General features: G+C 39.1%; 2 protein-coding genes across 7 annotated transcripts in view; one reads left to right on the plus strand and one right to left on the minus strand.

Moving 5' to 3' along the window:
* dnajb2 (DnaJ heat shock protein family (Hsp40) member B2) lies at positions 1-12,075 on the plus strand. 3 transcript variants are annotated; one of them, XM_020713138.3, is made up of 11 exons: positions 1-130; positions 934-1,029; positions 3,202-3,311; positions 3,480-3,533; positions 3,646-3,762; positions 5,936-6,010; positions 6,211-6,343; positions 6,708-6,778; positions 8,695-8,988; positions 11,120-11,189; positions 11,266-12,075. In XM_020713138.3, the coding sequence occupies exons 2-10, from the start codon at positions 965-967 to the stop codon at positions 11,146-11,148; spliced, it is 948 nt and encodes a 315-aa protein (XP_020568797.1). In that variant the 5' UTR covers positions 1-130; positions 934-964; the 3' UTR covers positions 11,149-11,189; positions 11,266-12,075. The 3 variants fall into 3 exon arrangements, with proteins under 3 accessions (XP_020568797.1, XP_004081751.1, XP_020568796.1); XM_004081703.5 differs by having other exon boundaries at positions 13-314; XM_020713137.3 differs by having other exon boundaries at positions 88-314; positions 904-1,029.
* ptprna (protein tyrosine phosphatase receptor type Na) overlaps positions 11,592-22,366 on the minus strand; it is an 18,961-nt gene continuing 8,186 nt past the window's right edge. Inside the window, exons 6-24 of one of the 4 annotated variants that reach the window (XM_011489661.4) lie at positions 21,829-22,018; positions 20,068-20,217; positions 19,840-19,965; positions 19,696-19,730; positions 19,386-19,618; positions 19,228-19,314; positions 19,057-19,136; positions 18,903-18,967; positions 17,165-17,374; positions 16,596-16,814; positions 16,357-16,504; positions 16,130-16,203; positions 15,809-15,886; positions 15,109-15,228; positions 14,856-15,022; positions 13,767-13,820; positions 13,610-13,674; positions 12,715-12,788; positions 11,592-12,596 (exon numbers count right to left, since the gene is read on the minus strand). In XM_011489661.4, the coding sequence (XP_011487963.1) occupies positions 12,525-12,596; positions 12,715-12,788; positions 13,610-13,674; positions 13,767-13,820; positions 14,856-15,022; positions 15,109-15,228; positions 15,809-15,886; positions 16,130-16,203; positions 16,357-16,504; positions 16,596-16,814; positions 17,165-17,374; positions 18,903-18,967; positions 19,057-19,136; positions 19,228-19,314; positions 19,386-19,618; positions 19,696-19,730; positions 19,840-19,965; positions 20,068-20,217; positions 21,829-22,018 (2,247 nt within the window). In that variant the 3' untranslated portion in view covers positions 11,592-12,524. Of the gene's footprint in view, positions 12,597-12,705; positions 12,789-13,609; positions 13,675-13,766; positions 13,821-14,855; positions 15,023-15,108; positions 15,229-15,808; positions 15,887-16,129; positions 16,204-16,356; positions 16,505-16,595; positions 16,863-17,164; positions 17,375-18,902; positions 18,968-19,056; positions 19,137-19,227; positions 19,315-19,385; positions 19,619-19,695; positions 19,731-19,839; positions 19,966-20,067; positions 20,218-21,828; positions 22,019-22,366 lie in introns of all 4 variants that reach the window. The other 3 variants (XM_078939934.1, XM_011489660.4, XM_078939932.1) reach the window with 3 other exon arrangements.

The following is a 22,366-nucleotide window of genomic DNA, read 5'->3' on the forward strand; positions in this document are numbered from 1 at the left end:
GGGGGCGGGTCTGATGACGTTTCCGATCACTAGCATGTTCTAGATGTTTTGGTTTTTGTTTTCGCAGACGGTGACGTAGCGCGCAGTGCACACTAGTCCGCATGTTTTCCATCTGGAAGCAGCTTTAACTGTATCTCTCTTTGGAAGCTGTTATTAGGAGCGAACATTTATTCACAGACTGAGGTAGACGGGGAGGTGACAGTCAGTGTAGCTGTCACATAAAAACAAAAAAGATAATTCTAGAAGTTAGAACTCATTCTGGCATAGCACCGAACTAACGGCACAAGTGTTTCTTGGGAATAAACTCGCGAAAGGTAGGTAGTAGTATGCTACGAATATTAGCTTGGTAGCTAACTGGTTACAAGTCTAGTGTTCGTGATGCTATTTATGACCGTAAGGAGACATATATCTGCGGAAAATATGTTAACAGAATTCAATGGATCTAATGTAAATAGTTGAATTAGCACCTGTGCCCCCAGGCAGATTCATCTGCTTCAGCGTGTTCAGGCCTATACCGCTGAAGGCACAGCAGTTGTCAGTAGCTCCAGAAATAACACAGTAATCGCACTTGTATGTTGTGTAGGGACACGGCTGTTCCCTTAAAGCCAGGACATAGATAGTTAAATTTAGTTTATTTGGCCTCTGTTTGGAAGTCCCCCTTCAGGCTTGAACGTCTGGGAACAGCAAATGGATTGAAATAGTGGTAACCATCAAAATCATCTTAGAATAATTATGGACCTTCTGAACTGTAGTTTTCAAGATAACGAGTTTTGTCTGATCATAATTTGAATTATTTACTTACAAAAAAGTTAGTTAACTTTAAAGGTGATATATTAGGAGGGGAGGACTTAAAAGTTTCTTTAGGCTTTGTTTAAGACACGTTCTGTCGTTTTTTCATTGCAGATTAAGCTAAAGTCCATGTCTGTATTCTAGGGTGCTGTTTGAAGGAGCAGCAGAAGGAGAGATGGTGGATTACTACAAAATCCTGGGCGTGCCCAAAACAGCCTCCCAAGATGACATCAAGAAGGCGTAAATATCTTGATATTTATATAAAAAAAACAATATAAGAAGACGGTTCATGATTTGAAATACTATGGTCGTTTTTATTCATTGATCAGTTTATTTATATTCTTAGCCAAACGTTATAATTACAAGCATTTTCACTTAAAATTGATTAGATTAGGGTTTTGGATTAGTCCAATTCGATGTGTGAATTAAGATCAGTGATTCACAGATCAAACCACAATTTCTACTTATATTATGTTTAAATGGTTGCTATGTTTGCTCACTGGATGTAAAAAAAAATGAAATAAGTACTCACTATCATTTAAACCTTTATTTAGAGCAGGTGATTATAATAAGTAAAATAACAAATAAAAAGACAAAGATTTAGAAAGAAAGAAATGGAATTTGTCACCTTAAACATTGTCACGCTCAAAAGCTTTTCTCTCAACTTCCTATTTTATGTCAGCAGTAAACATAACATAAACATGTTAGATCAGGAATAATTATCAACCAAAAAAGACATACCGTAATTTCCGGACTACAAGCCGCTACTTTTTTCCTGCGCTTACAGCCCTGCGGCTTATTCAGTGACGCGGCTAATTTATGGATTTAATTGGCGGCCGCCATGTACGTACTTTCGAACTCAGCGAATAGTTTGAATTCTCTACCTAACACCAAGCACGAGGCATTTTTATTCAACACACCTCTTAGCAGCCAAACAGCATGGACTTGACTTCAGGTCTTAGACACTTCAGTCATGGTTCAACAAAACGAAACACGCATGCCCGGCTGCATCCCAGAATCCTTTGGTGCCATTAGACCCAACGTGCACCAGATCGCCGCTACAATATGATGAAGCTTTCAAGTTAAAAGCAATCGTTAAAAGCAGCGTAAAAAAGTCCACCGTCACCAACGGGTTTGGAAAAGCCGGTTTGCTGCGTGACGGAGAGAACAGCGCATGGAGTGAATTTACACTCCATTTACGGTTTCTAAGGAAACCGTAAAAGCGGAATTTTGCTTTGAAAAACTCACAGCCTCCGTGTGAGCTGGAGACATCTTCTCCTGCTGATTGAGCTGCGGGGCCGATGGCAGTCTGAAGGCTCCCACACGTAACAACGCACCCGCCCCTCATACACAAAACGTACAGTATTAAGTCCGATTGCTTTGCACAGAAACGATTTACTCCATCCACCGGCGCAACGGGGACGAAGTGCTCCTCCTTGAAGCTGCCCTGGCCAGAGGTGTCGGAGTAGATAGGAAGGGGAGACAAGGAGCGCGCGGGGCGGGAGCGGAGCGCAGAGGCGTCCGCGGAGTGCAGAGGCTTCTGAATTCTGACGCACGCGCCGCACTGAGGCGCGCGTATCGCGCTGAGGCGCGCGCTTTTCAGTCGCCGCTGCTTTATTTTACCGGTGTGTTTTCTAACCAGTCCTGTTACTCCCATAACGCTGCTGCGACACAAGCGGAAGGAGAGCTGTACCCGTTAACCCCTCCATCCACTGCTGCTCATTCTTAAACACGTACAACAGTATGGCGAGCCGGGCGTTGGCCCCGCCTTTAGCCCCTAAGACTCATGGGAAATGTGGAATCGCGGATGTAAATTTCCTCACTATAACTGAGGGATGTAATGTTGATTATATGGTTACTGTTTGTAATTTTATGTATGATACCTAGATTGTCAATAAGTAAAAAAAAATGAAATAAAAACACCATAACTGAGGGACTTGTGAACAGAATACAGGTTCATGCTGTTTGACAGATGTCGATACACTCAAATACGTGACCCAGAGGCAAAACTGGCACCACCCACAATGTGCTAATGAATTGCACTCACTCTGGGATGCTGGGCGTGATCTGTCAGGATGACAATACCGGCTAACACATGCGCGGCTTGTACTCTGACGCGGCTTGTGTATGTATAAAAGCAGTCAAACACGTGAATATGGGTGGGTGCGGCTTGTAATCGGGTGCGCTTTGTAGTCCGGAATTTACGGTAATTAAACGTAATTCATTGCATTTTTCAGTAAATCAACTATTGTCAGAAGAAACAGGCATTGAAAGTCAAATCATGTGTTAAATTAACTGTGACTTAATCTCTGTAGTTGTATGAGACATTTAAACTTTACTTTCCAATCTATTTTCATTCTTTTTTCTTGATTTTACGATGGTAATATTTGCTTGTGTCTCGGCTGTATTCAGTTACAGAAAACTGGCTTTAAAGTGGCATCCAGATAAAAATCCAGACAACAAGGAGGAAGCTGAAAAGAAGTTTAAAGAGCTCGCTGAAGCTTATGAAGTTCTGTCTGACAGTAAGTTACAGCCCATCATAGAAGAATCTGTTTGTTTAGGTATTCAGTAAGTTTAGTAAATTCACATTTATTCCAAATTTGTATCTATATTTATGGTTTTTGTACTATTGTGTGTCTGAGTTTATGAAAAAAAATCAAAGCTTTGGTTATCCTGTTCCCCTTCAACAGAGAGCAAACGCGATGCATATGACAGATATGGAAGTGAAGGAATGAGACATGCAGGTAAATTAAGATGTAAAGGAACAGATTAATATATGCCTTTTTAGAACCTTAATAATATTCAGAGGCGGCTTAAATTTCTGCCTTTCTGATTTGAAATGTTCCCGTCATCCAGATTCCTCCAGCGCAGACTTCTCATCAGGTTTCCCAGGGTTTACCTTCACATTCCGCAGCCCAGATGAGGTGTTCAGAGAGTTCTTTGGAGGTCAGGATCCCTTCGATAGCTTTTTTGGTGAGTAGTGCTCAACTTCCACAAACCAAAACCCAAATCTCCTTTTTTCACGACTAGAATTGTAACAAAAAGAAAACAAAACGAGAAACCTTTATATATCCAGGTAGGTGGATTGAGAACAATCTCTCATTTACAACAACGACCTGAGTTTCCAGCAACAATACAACAGAATGACAATGTAATATAAATTTCATACACATGTATCATGACATATTCACACATTAATATTCACAATAAAAACTCTACAGGAGGCAGTAAGTTAATGTTTACGAAAAAAACAGTTAAAAACATCTACAGTGCAGCACTGTGTAGCAGTTGTGCAACTAAGGCTACGTTCACACTGCAGGCTGAAACGACCCAATTCCGAATTTTTTGCCCCTAAGCGGCCCAATTCCGATCTTTTCATGACAGTCTAAATGACACAGATCCGATCTTTTCAATTGCGACCCAAGCCCCGTGGGTTTGCCGTCCTGATTCCGAATTGTAGCCGTTCTTTTCAATTGCGACCGCCGTCTGACCGGCCAGGCGACTTGATTCCGAACCGTACGTCATCGACACGCAACAAACGTCATCATTTTGCGTTGAAGTAGGCGGGAACGAGAACGTAAACATCAACCATGGTGGACGATGCTGCTGAGACCAGACAGTGGAAGGGAAGGGAGGTCACTGATTGGATTAATATTTGGGGTGATCGCTCTTTTCAAGCCAAACTCCAGGGCTCTTATCGCAACCGGGCGGTTTTTGAAAAAATTTCCAGATAAATGGCAGAGCGTGGTGTTGAACCTTTCCCGCGATGACTTTTTTTTCTTTCTCCCCTTTCCGTGCTCAGAAGCGCGGGGGACCCGAGGCGATCCTCCTCCTCCTCCCTGTTCTGATCCTTAGATTCTCCAGAACGGGTTAATAAAGAGTCCATAGCATTTATTCTGGGGGAAGCCTTCTTTTATTACCGTCTTCCTTCCTCCGTAACACACAACATGAATGCGCGCCCACACTGCCCCCCCCCCCTATTCTTTATCGCGGCACGCGCTTGCACACACACACACGCGGGCGCGCGGCCCCAACACATGCACATTTCCTTTCCACAACAGTGGGCACAGACGATCCCGACTCCATTGCCTTCTTAAAATGAGAAGATTGTAATTGTGCTGCTCCTTCGTGAAAATAAATTTAATATTACAAAAAGAGCTCCGCTTTTGACAACACTGTTGTTGACATCCATTGTTAACGCTGGCTCCGCAAACAACAAGTGACGTCGTTCACCGTTGAGTATTCTTCTGGCTTCTGCGCATGCGGGTCTCGTTTGGGTCGTGTCACGGTCACACTGGAGATCACAAAAGTTCGGATTTACTTGGAAATGTGAACGGTCTAGCAAACAAATCAGATTTTTTCAAAAAATCCGAATTGAGCATTAAGCCCTGCAGTGTGAACGTAGCCTAAGACTGTCCTGGAAACTTTAGAAAAACCTTATTCTCATCTGTGTGTTAAAGTGACTTTGTTTTCCAAATAAATACATTAACATCTATGCCACAGTGTCCCTGTTGTTTGAGCAGCAGGGTCTTCTTGTTCTTGCAGTCATTGCCTCTTCTGTTTAGTTCAGACTTGTTTTTTTTAACACACACAACTTAGTGAGGGAGTATCTGGATTTCTGCATCTAATACTGGCAGAAAATCCAAGTAGAAATTGAGATAAGCCTGTGATTATTCATATTTATTAGAGAAAATCCTACACACACAAAGCTGAAAAACTCAGCAGAAGAGGAACTGTAATTAATTCATTAAAGTTCATTGTGTCCACAAATTTCACTGAGTTCTTAAATTATTTTTTTTTAATCAGACACGCTTTGTTTTTGTCAAACGTACCTTACTTGTTTTGGCGGAATACCTTCCGCCTTCGTCAGAGTCGTCATCACGTCGTCATCAATAACAATCCCTGTCTGATAAAAAATAATTTAAGAACTCAGGTACTGTAATTATTTTTATTTTTTTGTGTATCCTTGGAACTGATTGGAAATTCATACATGACATTTCAAATGTTATCAAATGATTTGAACAATTTAGCCATTCTGAATGCTTGAGTTCATATATTTTCTGATTTTTTTTCCTGCTATGTTAAAAAGAATTTGTTGCCTGTCTGGTTTGTTCATTTCTATATCTCGGTTCTTTGCTTCCCTCAGATGATTTCTCATCATTTGGTGGCTCATCCTCACGCTTGGGAACAAATCGATTCTTCTCTTTTCCATCAACTGGAGGTAAGTAAATCCTTTATAAATGCTCACAGAAAAGAACGGCTCTCATAGGGGTCATGATATTTTATACTGTTGGTACATTCCAAATAATGAGACTGAAAAATCTTGCGATGTATTTTCCTTTCTTGCTGCTCAGGATAGTTTTGGGTTTCTGTTTACATAGGCGTCTCTTCTTTGACCTTTATTTTATTTTTTTGTTGCAGTTCAGTTTACGTCTTTCTCTTCTTCCTTTGGTGGGATGGATGGAATGGACAGCATGGGTGGAGGGATGGGGAACTTTAGATCAGTTTCTACCTCCACTCGCATCGTAAATGGAAAACGAACGACCACCAAAAAGTATGGGATTTTTGTTTTTAGTATGTTTTAATATGTCACGTTTTCTTAATTGTTCCTTTTAAAAAATAAAATTATTGATGCACAGGTAAAAAAATAAAGTATTACAATGCCAATATGGCTCATATATGCTTTTTATCATATTTATACCCTCTGTATCACAAAGTACATTGGAATTTGTTGGAAAATATCTGATTTGCAAAACTGAACAGCCTGTGTAAGGTACAGGATGATCATTTGTCACTTTTAATGATACTGGTAGTAACTGAAAGAGACTAAAGTAATTTTTTAAGTTGAGTTGCCATTTGCCAGTAAGTCAGAAAACGTCAGTAATTTCTTAACATTTTTTGTTCTTTCTTACCTACAGGATAAAGGAAAATGGACAGGAACGAATAGAGATCGAAGAAGACGGGATGTTAAAGAAAGTCCTCATTAATGGCAAGACAGTGCTTTTTCAACTCCAAGTCTTAGTATTATTCTAAAAGATAGATCAGTCAGTCAAGCTTTAGGATCTTCAGTTAAACGCGGTCCCAGGAAAACCTCATCCCATTATCACAAACGTTTACATACGCCACACTTTCGCTCGGAATAAATCATTTAAACATGCGCAGAACTATCTGAAATACCAAAAACGGCCGTAGAAGAAGAAATATTGAGTTCCGTTATAAACAAACAAACCTGCAGCATATATAGAGCCAGATGATTTTCTAAATGAGCTTTTATTATTATTAGGATTATTATTAAGTGCCTGTTCGCTCACAATTTTCTAAATCCATGTGGCCAGTGCTTTATTCTTGGCAGCTCGGACCCGGAAGAAGGGTTAGGATTAGGCTAATAGGTGCTAGCAACATTTAGCCTTGGATGAACATAAAATCTGTGCGGGCAATGCCGCCATCTGCATCTGGGCTGCGCGTAAATATATGGGAGTAACATCAGCCTTTATTTTTGTCTGGACACGATTCAAAACATGAATTCCTATGATTGTTTACACCAGGGGTGTCAAACTCATTTTGGTTCGGGGGCCGCATTCAACCCGTCTGATCCCAAGTGACCAGTGACATAAAAGCAAAAAACAGGTTTTTTTTTTTTTTTTTACTCAATTGGAAAAAAAGACTAAGCCAACATGGTAGCCTAATCATTTACTATTACATATTCATTTACAGAGGCCAATGGATGTTAAATAAAATGCATTTCACTTAAAAAAATTGGATTATTTAGTTTTTATTCTGATTGAATATTTTACATGTGACACTGAATCAATCCTTATCATAAACTCTTTATGGTGAGTCTCATAGTGGTACTGAATGTTGTATTCTTTGAGCCCCTGTTGATGACATAACAAGCACGCAGGTTTTGCTTTCAATTCCGTAAACAAATAAAACTTTGTCCATTTTTCCTGGAAAACTCAGGACTTCACTTCAACCCTTTTTTTCTTTTTGACAACATTTTGGTCATTAGGGTGTCACTACTGATCATTCTTATAACAATGTAACAGCAGTGGGGCTTTCGGGGAACCAAACTAAATCTTATTCAGACACAGAGCCATTAAGTTTCACTTTGGCAGGTGCAAAGATATTTTGCTCAGCCTTTGCTCCCCCTAGTGGCGGAATTGCGCATTTCGGTTATTTCTGTAAAAAAATCATAACTCTCCACAGGAATGGACTAGAAACGTGCTTGTTTTTTTAAACATTCTTATAATTTTTACTCTTCATGTCTGGGCCGGATTGAACCATCTGGCGAGTTTGACACCCCTTGTTTACACGGTTTCTCAGGACCGCGCGGAGCCCATGTCTGCACTCAAATCCGCCTCCACCAGCTCACACACCGTCCCAAAGCCAGTCCTCTGCTCAGAGACACGGTTCTCCCAGGAGACAGTGTTCTCCTGAGGCAGCTCGCTCGTGCGGAGGTGTTGCCCGGTCCTTTGTGCGCTCCAAAGCCCCCTCTGGAGTGGCACACCGTCTACGCATGACGTAAAACCAGAGCAGTAGTGACCCACGATCAGAATAAACTATTTAAAAGCATCGGTATAACCCACCTATTTCAATCGGTAGAAAATTTTGATCTGAATGAATCTGATCGTGGCAGAGTATTCCGAACGGCGTGTTCACTTGACGAATTTTTAGTCTGATCAGGCGTTTATTCCGATTACTTTTGTCCATGTAACCGCACCTCGTGTCACAACGGCTAATCAGATAGTCTGAGCTGCTTAATAAATTATGTTTTTAACGTAATCTAATCAGCAGTTTACTGTCTTTCTAAGTCAGCCTTGGTTAAACCTTTCAATTTATGACACTTTTATAAAGATTCTCCTAATAGGATCAACTGTGCTGATGTTGAAACTGTTTTCTTTTCAGGGGTGGAGGACGACTTGGCTCTTGCTCTGGAAATCAGCCGCAGAGAGGAACAGCCCCATCCGTCCGCTCAGAAACCCCAGATCCAGAGCAGATCCGCCGAGTCTGACAGACACAGGTCCAGTCCTTACTCTGCAATGCCTCAAAGGTCATATAGCTCCGCCCCCTTCTACCACTGCGAGCTTGCAGACGGGAGGGAGGATGATGATGAAGATGAAGACCTTCAGATGGCTTTGGCCTGCAGCCTGTCAGAAATGGAAGCTCAACAGAGAGCTGCGGCTAACGACTACATATCAGGTGCTTGGGGTGGGGGCAAAGCTCTGCGTGGAAAAACTACATCGGGGGCAGCTAAGGGAAAAAATGTACACTTGATTTGTAGTGAGCCTGTCACCACAGATAGTAGAGGTGATAAGGGCCAGGTTTCAAAGAACTGTAGGGATGAGAGGGAAACAGAAAGAAAAAGATCCAGAGAGCCAGGCTCCATTTCTAACTCACCCACGACTGCCTGTAATCGACAGTCAAGCTGCTGCTCAGAGGAGAGGCTCAAGACTGCCATTAAAAACTGTCAATGCAGCGCTAAAAAGGAAAAGAAGTGCGGCTGTGTTGTGTGCTAATGCAGTATTTTTTTTTTTTACTTACGACACCTAACAGCCAAAGGGGTTTTTAAATTTTGTTTCCATTGCACCTTAAGACAAGGCAGTCATAAACCACCGTTAAGAAACAGTTTTTTAACCATTTTTGATGTGATGAGATTTTAATATGTCAATGTAATCTGCCTTTACAGGCGGAAGTCAGAAAGTCAATAACAGTATGAGCCGTTTGGTGTGTAAATGTGCCAAAACTTCTTTACAGACTGAGAATTTAGGGTCAGAGCTGGAGGCGGCACTTTTTAGGGACTAAATAGAAAGTTTTCAGATGGAAAAAAAAGTTTAAACTCCAAAAAATAATTGTAGAAAAAGGATAAAAATGTGGCTCTAAAACCGATGCTTGATGGGACAATATTGAACTGATCCGTTGTGATGACAGATTCCTTAAAGACTCACTCCAGTCATCTTTTGATCTGTTTTAAAAGCATTCCTGTAATTATGTTATGCCATTTTAACCACAATCAAAAAACCTGTCGTTTTCCAGGACTTAGTTTCTGCAGAGCGGCAGTGGTTCATTAGAAATTTGCCTCAGAGTTGTGGGCGGGGCTTGTGACGCAGAGCAACATGGGCCCACCTAAATCTTCTTTATTAATGTCCTCCATCATGAGAAAAATGCCACAAAAACATGTTAAAAACACCATAAACACAATTTTCATTGGAGTGAGTCATTAAAAAAATCCGTGCTCTTATAGAAAAAATGTTGTCGAAATAGTAATTTCACCTTTAAACGTTCTAAAAAACAACTAACATGCCATTTTTAGCCAAAATCAAAAATCAATTACTGATAAGTGACACAGAAATGGATGCTTGCATCTAATCGGGTTCTTCAGTCAAACACAGATATTACCAACACACAGTCAGAAGAAATGTGTTGAACCTTTGAGGGGTTCTATTGTCACACCTACTTTCACAAAACAGCACAACTTGAAGAATAAAATTAGCAAAAAAAGCACTTTAAATATGTATATTGAACTAAAATAAGTTGAATCTTTTAATTCAGCTGGGGGGGGGGGCATGTATTTGTGAAGGGATGTGCTGAATTTGAAAGTCAAGTGTCAGAAATCAGATCAAGACAGAAAAATGTTGCTTGTGCCAAATAAACAAGAGTTTCAAAAGCAACTATTATGAATGTAGTGAATACAAATTTCTATGCTTTTTCCTAAGACACTTTGCTTTGATAAGCAGCTGTACAGGCAGTGTTCCTCTTTAGTGACTTTTCTATGCATCCACTATAAAAATTATTAATGTTTTAGCCCTTTATGCATAAGGGCTTATTTTTTTTGTACGCTGATCGTTGTTTTTTCTGTTAACCCCCATCACAGGCTTTACCAAAGCATTCATTTAAACAGTCTGAGCAAAAAAGAAAACTTGACTTTGCATCAGTGATCATTCATCTGCCTCATAGTGAAAAACGCAGATTCGTCATTGATTTATGAGTTTGTATTACTTGTAACATGTTTCTCTGCACCATGTTACTGTTTTTTTAAGATTGTTAATTGGGAAATAACCAATAAAGCTGGGAGTCAAAAATGAGTTGGATGTTTTTTTTTTTCTTTTAAATCTGAAAGTGACAGCCATGTCACTTTATTAACTTAGCTAAAATATTGATATGATGATATTTTGTTCTACTACAAAATGCAAGATAATATAAAAGAAGACAAACAAGCATTTGATGGTCAGAAATAAATGTAGTCTAAACTGCCTTTTTCTTACATATAAAAATGTAAAAAAAAACTTTTATTTTTTTAAAAATATCTGACATTTTCTACTTCCTGTTTCAGACTCAGACTTCAAGGCCTTCACAAGTTAACCTGTATGACTTGATGCTCTGCTGAAAAAGCCTACCCAAAGGTAACACATTTGGGTATTATCTATTTCTCATTGAAAGAAATGTTTTTCACACTAAAAAGCTGCTTTCATTTTACAGGTCAAACCTCAATTTCCTGCTATGCACTTTGCTCCATGCTGCTGGTCATTGCTGCTTTTTCTTATTTATGTGCATCTTTTTATGTTCGTTCAGTCTGGCGGAGAACCCTGAAAGCTTTATGAAAACGGTGGAACATTATAACCGACATTTCTGAAAAACGTTAATTTTTTTGTGAAGAATACTTTAAAAAAGTTTTTTTTTTCGTTGTACGAAAAGGTACAGAAGCCGTTAATAAAAAAAAAAAGTATTCTGAAACAAAAAATAAAATAATAAAAATGTTTCTTCTGATTACTCCAAAAAAAAATTTCCACAAAAAAATCACAACATTTCTGATGTTTTCTGCTGCATCACATCACAAATTTAATTGTCAAGTCAAAAATACATTTTTATATCATATCTTTTTTATTAGTCTGCTACATGAAAGAAACACAATCATCAGGATGAGTTTTTCTTTTCCATTAATCACAAGTTTCCACAATTATCAAGACGTTAAAGGAATTCAAACAAAGCTACTCCTTGCGGAACTACAGATGGAGATGAGTACTTTTTGGTCAATGCATCCATTACATTTTCAAGGCAAACACAAGCCTCACGATTAAAGAAAAACACAAAACACCATATCCACAGAACGATGAGTAAAATCAACCTTTTAAAAGGTGGAAGCCACAAACATTTTTCAAGCTAACGTCAATTTAGTTAAGCTCCAAAAACTAAAAAAAAAAATCTATATTAAATAAAAAGTTCTGAAATGTCCACAAAAAATGTTGAATGTTTTCCAGATAGAAATAAACTGAATGTGGTGGTTCACTATTCTTTGTCTGACTGTTATGTTCCAAAAAAAAAAAAAAAACAACCAGAGAGGAACAGCGTGGAGATATAATCTAAATTTATACAGGCACAAAGGTTTTATTCAGTTAGCTTCACATCTAAAGGCGCCATCCTTGGGTAGGAAAGGTGGAACTTTTTATTGGGCAAAAAAGGGGAAAAAAGGCGCCATATCTTCTCATGTTGTGATCTGCATCCTGCCAAAATCATTTTCCTCCCTTTTTCATAAAACTGAGCTCAGAAAAGGTTTAAAAATCCAGACAGCGGGTAACTGGGACACCAGTGCAGGATTGACAGCAGCGGCGTTGAGTGTGGTTGGACAGAGTTTTCTGACAGTGTAGGACGTACATGAACGCACAATATGATACATTCATCTTTGTGTTTTTGTGGGGCACAATGTATCGGCGGTGTGTCCTCCAGCTGCTCCACTTCATTTACTGCGGCAGGGCTTTTAAGATGGCGTTCACCTCCTCGGCCACTGCTGTCAGAGCAAACTCAAACTGGTCCTGATCAGCAAAAGCACGGAGGAGACAGGACAGAAGGAAGCATTAAAAATCCTATCAAATAAATGCAAACGTTCTGCAGCCACACAACCATACACATATTCACACACACAGTTGGTACCTTAGTGCGAACCAGGCCGGGTCTCTGGTCTCTGATATGCTCCAGTGTGGCAGCAATGTCGATCTCCTTTACCCCTAATAGCAAAAATGACGGTTTTAGTGCATGATATTTATGAAAACCAACATCTGTTTTCTTGAAAAGCAGTGAGTGAAAGGAAACAACTTCATTGAATCGAATAAAAATGTTTATGTGAGGGCTTGATAGATCATTGGGTGGAATGATTCTAAAAAGATTAATATTCTAGTAAAAGGTGATGCAGTTATAGTAAAGTTAAAGTAAAGTTAAAACAGTTAAACATGATGACGATTTGAAATAAAGATGAATGTATTAAAGTACTATTATATTAAATATATTGTAGAGAATTAATAAAATAAACACTATTTTTTTGTCCAGAGACTGAGAATGGCGCCCTCTGCTGGCAATATTTGTTATTACTTTGTTATACTTAGGCAGGAAATCAATCTCAATTTAACCCTTGTGCTATCTTAGATGACCCCACCCTCACATTGACGTGTTCTCCCTACCATGACAAAGGTGGATAAAGGTGGAAAGATTTCATGTAATCCATGGTTACCAGTGAGGTTCACAAATCATTAAAGAAAAAAGGTTCAGAGCACTGTCTTGTGGGTCTAGATGACCCAACTCCCAATGTTAAAGTGCTTAGCACAAGGGTTAAGCTCCAAATTAAGAAGTTGGACAACCAGAAAACATCCACATTTTAACAACTAAAATGTGTAAACAGTTCTCTGATAGAATATTAACCAGAGTGTCACCCCACAAATATTTTCCTTTTTAGAAATTCTGGAATTTGGTGTAGTGATATTCTGGCGGATTTAACAAGCGTAACTAGTTCTATACATCTGTGATGTATGTTTGAAATATGTGTGAGTCTCACCTTTAGCCATTCGGTTCAGCACCATGTCGATGAGAATGTATGTGCCACTTCGACTGGTACCATCACTGTAATAACAACAGAAACATTAAAAAACAGGATGTTTTGTATGTATTGTTTAACAGAAATGTTTCTATCTATAAATATATACTAATTTTACCTGCAGTGAACGATAATTGGGCAGGATCTACCTTTGTAACACTTGTTCACCTTTCTGAAAAGCAGAAAAAAGGGACAGCAAAGAAAAGAAGAGCAAAGGACAAAAAAAAGCTTTATTATGATCCAGTTATTACAGACTTCTGATCTTTTTTTTTTTGACAAAGGTTAAGCATGAATAAATTACAAGCTTTCAGTGTCAACCAATTTTGTACTTCAGTTTAATATTAGGTATTCAGGACCAACAAAGAGCAAGAATCGCTCTGCTCCCCAACTTTGGAACTCTCTCCTCCCAGACCTCCGTAACACTGACTCCTTTCTGATCTTTAAATCCAGACTCAAAACCTATCTGTTTAAGCTTGCATTTCCGGAACACAATTTCTCATTCTCTGTCAGCTGATTTTACTAATGAATCCAATTTATTTATTGTTTTTAACATGTTGTGATTTTATTGTGTTTTACCTCTAACTTTGTACAGTGACCTTGGGTGTTTTGAAAGGCGCTTTTAAATAAAATGTATTATTATTATTATTAAGAATGAAGAAGGTAAATGCTGAAATGTGATGGAGCGCAGATCAAAGGAAAAGGATTTGCACCGAGGGACTCTTTGAGAAGAGAGACACGCAGAAATGAGGTTGTGTAGGACAGCTCTATGAGCTGACAGGACAAAAGAAGTCGAGATGAAAGCACAGATTCACTGTCCCTCTTGCAGCAGCCAGTCACACCTGCCAATGCTCATTTTTGTGACTATGCAACTGGAGCCAGAGTACTAGCTGCAAACCACAAAAATGACACTGGGAGATGTTCAAAGACAAACCTATCAACCTGCACACTGGGAGAGAGGGAAAGGGAGCCAAAAAGATGAAAAGAGGAGACATAAAACAAGGAGAATGGATGCAGTAATTGAGGGAAAAATAAAAAAAAATGAATGAGAGAATTTGAAACAAAGAAATGGATGTGCCAATAAAAACAAAAGATTTTAGATTTTGTGCTATTATTAACATAAAATGCAATCTTCTGGCACAAATGCAAGTAGGGACAGTCTTTCTGTGTGTGAATGAGCATCAATGTACATTTTTGAAAATTCTTTTACCTGCGGAAGTCGAGCAGTGGTCTCGTGGAGGTGGGGATGCCGTCACCTGGCCAGCTAAGCAGATGAAACTGAGTCAAGGTCCTGGTCTCTTGTGTCTGGACGTTCTTCAAGTAGAAGCTTCGCACCAGGAAGTCCTTACACCAGATGTGCTCAGACACCAGGTTCACCTGGACAGACGCAAAGTCGGATGTGAAAGCAGCAGACAGGAAAGCAGTAGGGCTTTTGTGAGGAAGTCACAACAACAGCCATGAACCTCGTAGATGTGGTAGAGTGAGGAGCCTTCATCAGGCCAGTATCGTTCACACTGCTTCTCTCCATCTTCCACCAAAGCCGTCATCATTACTATCACTGTGCAGCCGTTTTCCCACACCATCTGTGGAAAAAAATGACCAGGCGCACATTACAACACATACAAATGTCAGTTCTTATAATATTTTAACAATACAATAGTTAAAGTTAGCTAAGGGTATATTTGACAATATAATTAAAGGTACAACTGTTCACATCTGCACACTTTAGTTTCCAAAATGAAGGCTTTTCAAATATTTCATGTGATGGTTTTCTATTTAAATTTATTTAATTTAATGAAAGTTTTAGAAATTTTCGTTTTTTTTAAACAAATTTAGCAAACACTTTTGGGTTAAAAGTTTTTTTTTTAAATTACAGACTTTATTCGCTTTTTATTTTGAAGTTCATGTCTTATAAATCAATTAGGACGGTTCAAAGGTAATGTGTGATTTGTTTAAAACATTTTTATTTTTACTTTTAAAAGCACTTTATTTTTAAGACCATTTCTGTCATTCTTTAGCAATTATCATACCACCAACTGGCTTTTATTTTAGAGTACATGAAACCACATCTATAACCTGTATAATTTTCATTTAAAACTTGGGAAAGTTTAAATACAAAAAGATCTAAAAAAAAAAAAAAGAAAAAAAAAAGGCCAAACTGACCTGCCAAAAATCTGCAACAGTGTGTGCCAGAGGTCCCTGCGTAGCAATATACGAAGGCTGGCGAGGGTCATGATCAAACTGTAGGTCACAGAAAAAAAGGTTTGAAACCTGAAACCTGCAAGAATACATGAATAAAGTGATTTATGCTTTCCTGCATTAGCTGTAAGTTGTTCTTATCTGTGTAAATTACATTAATATGAACAAACAAATGAAAACAAAAAATCATGAATTGCTAAATCTATTTTGATTATAAATGTAACTGAAGATGCAATATATTCATTTTTTACATCAAATTATAACTGGATTGTCATGAATTCTTACAATGAAACTGGCATTGATGTAATCCTGCTTATTTGGGTTTACTTCAGTCTTCAGCTTGACGCGAGAGTGATCATCTGGAAGAAAAAGCACATTAAGTTCAACAAACGCACAAAAAGCAGTCTATAAATAACTAAGCCAACTAAAGTGAAGCTTAATGAAGCAACTTTTTGCTTAAATTCTGTTGGATGAGAAAGGATGAGAGAAATATGAAACATTGCAGAACTAACAGGGTAGAGCTACGGCATGTCTGTTTTTCTCTATGTTGTTGAGGGTTTGAGCCACAGCCACTGAACAGGGCTCGGCCTGATAGGAACAGAGAGCCTCCCACTCCTTCTGCAGCCGATCTTTATTGCGCAAGTGGTCCTCCATGTACGCCTGCAGCACAGAAGCCAAGGAGAATTTACTCAATGCAAATTATATCAACACAAACGGATGGATATTTGTTTTTGGTCATGTTGACTCTCACCAGAATCATGTGACCAGTGGAGATGTCCATGTTGGACTGGGCTGGCTCTTCGCTCCAGGATGGGGTGGAGCTGTGGGTGGATGATGGACTGTGTTGAGGTCCATCGCTGAACTGGGAGGACACACTGCTGACGCGGGATGTGTCCGTACCCCTCCTTCCGCCAGCACCGGTTCCTATGGCAGACCCTGCTATGCCTCCGCTCGCGCCTCCCATGCAGTCCTGACGGCACAGGGAGGATTTAGATGCCATGTGCTGTCTACATAGCTCCTAAGTGAAGACAAAACATCATTTACTTCATGTTTATACCAATCAGGTCCAATTAGACTGCAAAAAAACACAATAATTAATATGTGGTCATATAATGATTATATTCCTTCATTGGGCAACAAAATCCCACATTAATTCTGTTTTAACTCTGATTTGCATAGAAAAAGGCTAATTTCTTTAGGAATAGTAGGTAAAATCATGAAACATTATAAAGTTAAGATTTAGGGTTAAATTGTAAACCTTCCAGGAGTTAATAATTGTTCTGTAAATATTTCAAAAGTTTATTCTGTTTGCTACTTTACCTGGTAATCAAAGTGTGTTTCCGCTCCTCCCTCTGGACCCAAACCAAGCTTGCCATTGGCCACATGATGAGAATAGTGCTTGAAACAAGCCACAGCTATGGCCAGGACCAGCACACCTCCTACCACTGCCATGGAAACAAGGGTGATGACTGTCCCATTGGATTCCTGAGGCACCTTGGCTACCTGAGGAAGGCCTCGGGCATCTGTTCTCTACAAAAATGAGAGGAAGGTGGTAAGGAAGACACACAGAGCAGACTATCATGCAGCAAAAGCGTTGTCTCCATTTCTCAGCATGCAGGGCAGTAATCAAACTCGATCTGCTCTGCTTCAGGGGATGAGCTCTCACCGCTCTAACTCAAAGGTCAAACGTTTTATTCCAGCGGAAGATTTGATCCCGTGTAACTCCACAAGACAGCAGTGTGTGCTCAGCAGTGAAAGTCTGAGGGGTCAGAGCAGTGTTTTCTGCAGAGCCATTAAAAAGACAGTTGATGCCTCATTAAGATCAGCTAACCATTACAACAGACGGGACATCCTTTCACCTGTTCTTTAGGTTTCATTTAACATTTTTCTGTTCCAAGATTAACCCCAATGTTTCAAAACAGATTTTATTTTTGAAAAACCTATTAAAAAAGAAAGAAAAATGCATTAACTGAGTATAATTTAACAAATAAAATTCATGTTTAGTTCTGTCTTCATAAAAACCTCTGACATCTAACCATAACAGAAGGTGTATGAGGGAGTGGTTTTCTTCGGCTATGGAGAACTGCTAAAGACACGACTGATGCAGGGAGGCGCTGTGTGAAAAGCCGATTGTGAGGTCAGCAGCACTTGTTGTCATAGCACCTGCAATCTTGGATCCACGTGAAAGGGAGGGGGGAAGGGGGAGTTAGAATGCCATGGCAACAAGTGACAGCGGTGGTTGCAAAGTGTCATCTTGCTTATTAGCTCCGGTCACGCAAACAAAAACACACAATCGAGCAAGAAACATGATTGTGATTCCCAAGATGAAAGCATCATTTGGTCAGGTTGAAGGAAAACAAGATTTGATGGGATTAGATAATGAATTTGTAAAAGGACTAATTTAACTCCAAAAAAACCCAAAACAATTTTTCTGAGTTTTGCTTTCTATTAGTAGGAACATTTTTAAACTGAATTTAGATGTTCCTCTTCAAAATTAGTGTTTACCAAAATCACTAAAAAAGATTAAATCCTATATCACAAATAGAGAAATAGATTACAATGAAATAGAAGCAGAAAAAAGGTTTTGTATGTTAAAAATACAACCCAGGATTATTGGTAAAAGGGCTAAATGTTTTAGGGGGGTAAATTTAGGATGAGGGACAAATACAACTCAGTTACTCAGCATCATCTCTGTGTACATGTAAATGAAATTCTTTGTAAATTATACCCCACATATGTGCTTCATAATGTCATTTCTAAAACTAAAAACCTATTTTATTTTATATATTCTTTGGGGATGTTTGGAAAAAAAATTGAACAAAAGTGAATTTGTTGACCAATTAATAAAACATCTACCTGAATTTACAGTTCAAGATGGAGCTACACAATTTTTTGTTCTAATTTTAATGAAACACAGGGAAACATTTGCTTGTTTATTTAAAATCTAGGATTTAGGAAGAAAAAATATAGACTTTTGAACATGTCAAGATAACCTTGTTCCCTTCGAACAACCCAGTGGAGATGAAAAAACAAAACAAAATTGAGAAATTTCAATTACCTCTCCCACACCAGTCTGTACAATTTTCAGGCCTGTCTCAGACTCTAGATAACTTTTCTCCGATACTGTCAGGGCAGAAAAGAAAAGAAAAGAAATATTTTCACTTCATGCAGACTTGTTTGTATGAATGCCATTTAGGTGCTGATGTGCTGACCAGCTTTTGCAGCGACCTCTGCAGCCGTCATGTTGTGCTCATTCTGGCGAATGCGAAAGGTCAGTGCTGGACCGATCACACTGGAGACACACACACAAAAACTTGCTGGATGTTTCAGAAGAAAACAGGAATCTGTCTGACACCCCCACACACACACTATGGCAGTGTTACCTGATGTTGATGAAACTGCTGGTTGTCAGGTGTATTTTATCAGCCAGCAGCTCCAATAACTTTACTCCATCATAAAGACTAAGAGGACTAAAGAAAAAAAGATTATTAGCTGTGTAGGAAACTGATAAAGATCTTTAGATTAGGATTAAACTGCTGACCTCCGATTTGTGTAGATGTACCCATACTCCTCTTTGGCGCCAGTTCCTTCCACAACTGGCTCCTTAAAGCTGTGTTCAGCTTCAGCAGGGGCAACCTGAGGGGGTGAGGGGGGAGAACTGGGACTTTTGGGTGGAGGTGAGGCAGGGATGGAAGCCGAAAAAGGATGCTGAGGGCTGTCGAGATGAGTAGACTTTTCGGGCTTTGAAAGACTTTGCTTTTTCAACAGCTGCAACTACAGAGGATGACAGGAAGTCTGTCAAGATTCATGGAATAAACTACGATTGCTGCTGACAGCAGGGAGTGACCTACCTCTTTGACTGCAATGAGGTCTTTCTCAGTTGGATCTAAAGACAGAGAGTTTAAAACATGTCATAAACTGTAACTGTTTTAGTAAAAGCATGTTATAACCATTTGCTCAGTTGACAAATATTGTGGCTCTACAGCATCTCATACCTGTTTTTTCCTGGCCTTGCACCAGCTGCAGAATGAGAGCCAGCTTGTAGAGCTGCTCCTGACTGAGCTCCCTGGGATCAATGTTGTACCTCTGCAGGACTGATGACATCCTCTGGAGCAAGTCATCTAACACAGAAAGCAACACATTCATGCGTACATATTTGCTGTTTCCTTGCAATGCAAACACTGTGCAGCATAGACGACTTTTTAGTGAAATTCAAATCTTACCATTACTTCCTGATCGAGGGTTAAAGTCTTGAGATGTTTTTCTGTTTGGCAGACTTTGATGCAAACCTGGAGTATTGAGTTTTTTCTCTAAGGCGTAGTCTTCCTCATCTATTGGTATCTCCAGCTCAAAGTCGTCATAATAAGGCAGGCCTGTTATAAAATAGAATGTTGATAGTTAAAATGATCATGTTGAATAGATTGCTAGTTTCAAATAAGCAGTGGTTTCCTTTTTAATTTAACAAGGTGTCTTTTTTCATGTTAAAAATATCAATTTGATGCTTTTTATACACGAGGTCTTACAAGAGAACACAACCATGTACCTTGTCAAATATTATAATAGTAACTTGCAGAAAGTAGTATATTCATGCAAAACCTATTACATTCACATACAGACAGTACTTACCGGTAGTCAAAAACCTGCACAATTACAACTGTAGTCTTACACAGACATTTTTATAAGTATAAGTAATATAATGTTTCTAATATTGTTTGTTTAACAATATAGCAGTATTTATGAATGACTATGAACAGAGGTGTGACCATTGATCAATCAATTGATTTAGATTTCCACGATCCAACCAGATTGATCTGTCTGAGGCAAGTTGTTAATCCAATTGACCTATACCTATAAAACTGTTTTGAAATGAAATAAATCAATAATATCAATATTTGAAAATATATCAATTGGATCGTGTCCAGTGACCCAGAAAGGGAAAAAACGATGAATGAATGAATACATTTGGATTGAGACATGGTATGTTTGTTTTACAAAACGTAAAAATGACCAAGTGCCATCACAGCGGACAACACACACGTAATTGCAAAAAAGAAAATGTCAAGCCATCATTAAAGTTCAATGTGTGGAAACACTTTAAATTTTACAAAGACGTGACTGTGCAGTGTGGTAGAATGTTCTAATAATGTTCCGTTTAGATTATTTTGACGTGGAAAAACAACTGCGGGCTGAACTTTAGGAAACTAAAATGTGAATGGATTTTCCATTAATTCTTGTTTACTTGTATGTTTGTGCAAATATTTCAATTAAAGTTAATTATCTTGCAAGAAATACAAGAATTCTGGAAAACTTCACCTGCACTATTCAGTACGCAGGTATTTATCTCTGAGTCACGGTTTAATTTTTGGCTAAAGATGTCCTGGATCGATTTTAGGTCAGTGAATCTGACTAAATCGAATAGTTCAAAATGAAACAAAATTGACTAGGAATCGTATCAGCAACCATAATTTGTTCAAATGAATTGTTACATTTCTCCTATAAATGTATTTTTGCAGGAATGCTATAAGTATAACTCTATTTGCGCAAGAGTATATCAGTAAGTATGTAAGAGTAAAACAGTGTTTTCAAATGACTATACAAAGAACTTGAGCAAGAGTTTAATAGAGAATGTGTTATCTATCGTGGGGCCTTTAACTGTTTGTGTTTGCCTCTCCTTCATTGTGTTTCTGCAACAAAGCTAACTTCTGCACTAAGGAAAACTCATGTCTCAAGCATTGTTTTTAAAAGTCACTGCATAACAATGACGTGCAGACAAAATGATTAACCCCACATTTACGTGTTCTCCCTACCATGACAAAGGTGGATAAAGGTGAAGAGGATTTCATGTAATCCATGGACACCAGTGAAGAGCACAAATCATTGAAGAAAAAAGGTTCAGCGCACTGTCTGGTGGGTCTAGATGACCCAACTCCCAATGTTAAAGTGCCTAGGATAGTACAAGGGTTACGAAGAAAATCTCTTGTTACCTGCAGGGGCCATGGAGGCCGCCCCTCGGTGGCGATGAGAAGGCTGGGCAGATGCCAGATAGAGAGACAGAGCTTGCTGCAGCAGCTGCCTGTCGCGCTCTCGCTGACCGGCCTGGTATCTAGAGGGGGGGCGAGCATAACCCCCTCCTGCTGTCATGAGAGATCGCTCTACCTCATCTTGGTACCTGTGCTGTGATTGACAAACAGAGCACACAAACGTTCAGAGTATAAGATCGACGGATTTGTACGATTCTGCAGGTTCTGAAATTAGGTCTAATCTCCTCATCACTTGAATCAAACTCCTGCTGCATGGGTGCTGCCATATTGGATAACTAGTGCTGCCATCTATGGGATAAAGCTAAACCCATGCAAGAGAGGCCCAAGTCCAGGAATTGGGCCCCTCTTGCACTCAATGCATTTTAAATGCCATGCATAGTCAATACATTACAATGGACTTGGGACATTTTTGCATTCAGATAGCTTTTCCCTTGAAACCCATAAAACATATAATAATTCTATTTTGAAAAATTGTGGATTT

This window comes from Oryzias latipes, chromosome 21 (assembly GCF_053564925.1).
Source record: "Oryzias latipes strain Hd-rR chromosome 21, Olatipes_Hd-rR_3.1".
NCBI classification, from domain to species: domain Eukaryota; kingdom Metazoa; phylum Chordata; class Actinopteri; order Beloniformes; family Adrianichthyidae; genus Oryzias; species Oryzias latipes.

What these genes read in the sequence shown, in the direction of transcription:
- dnajb2 (XM_020713138.3), top strand. Translation starts at nt 965, where the DNA reads ATGGTGGATTACTACAAAATCCTGGGCGTGCCCAAAACAGCCTCCCAA. An exon ending in TCCCTTCGATAGCTTTTTTG is followed by an intron (nt 3,763 to 5,935) that starts GTGAGTAGTGCT and finishes TGCTTCCCTCAG; the next exon opens with ATGATTTCTCATCATTTGGT. An exon ending in GGCTAACGACTACATATCAG is followed by an intron (nt 8,989 to 11,119) that starts GTGCTTGGGGTG and finishes TTCCTGTTTCAG; the next exon opens with ACTCAGACTTCAAGGCCTTC.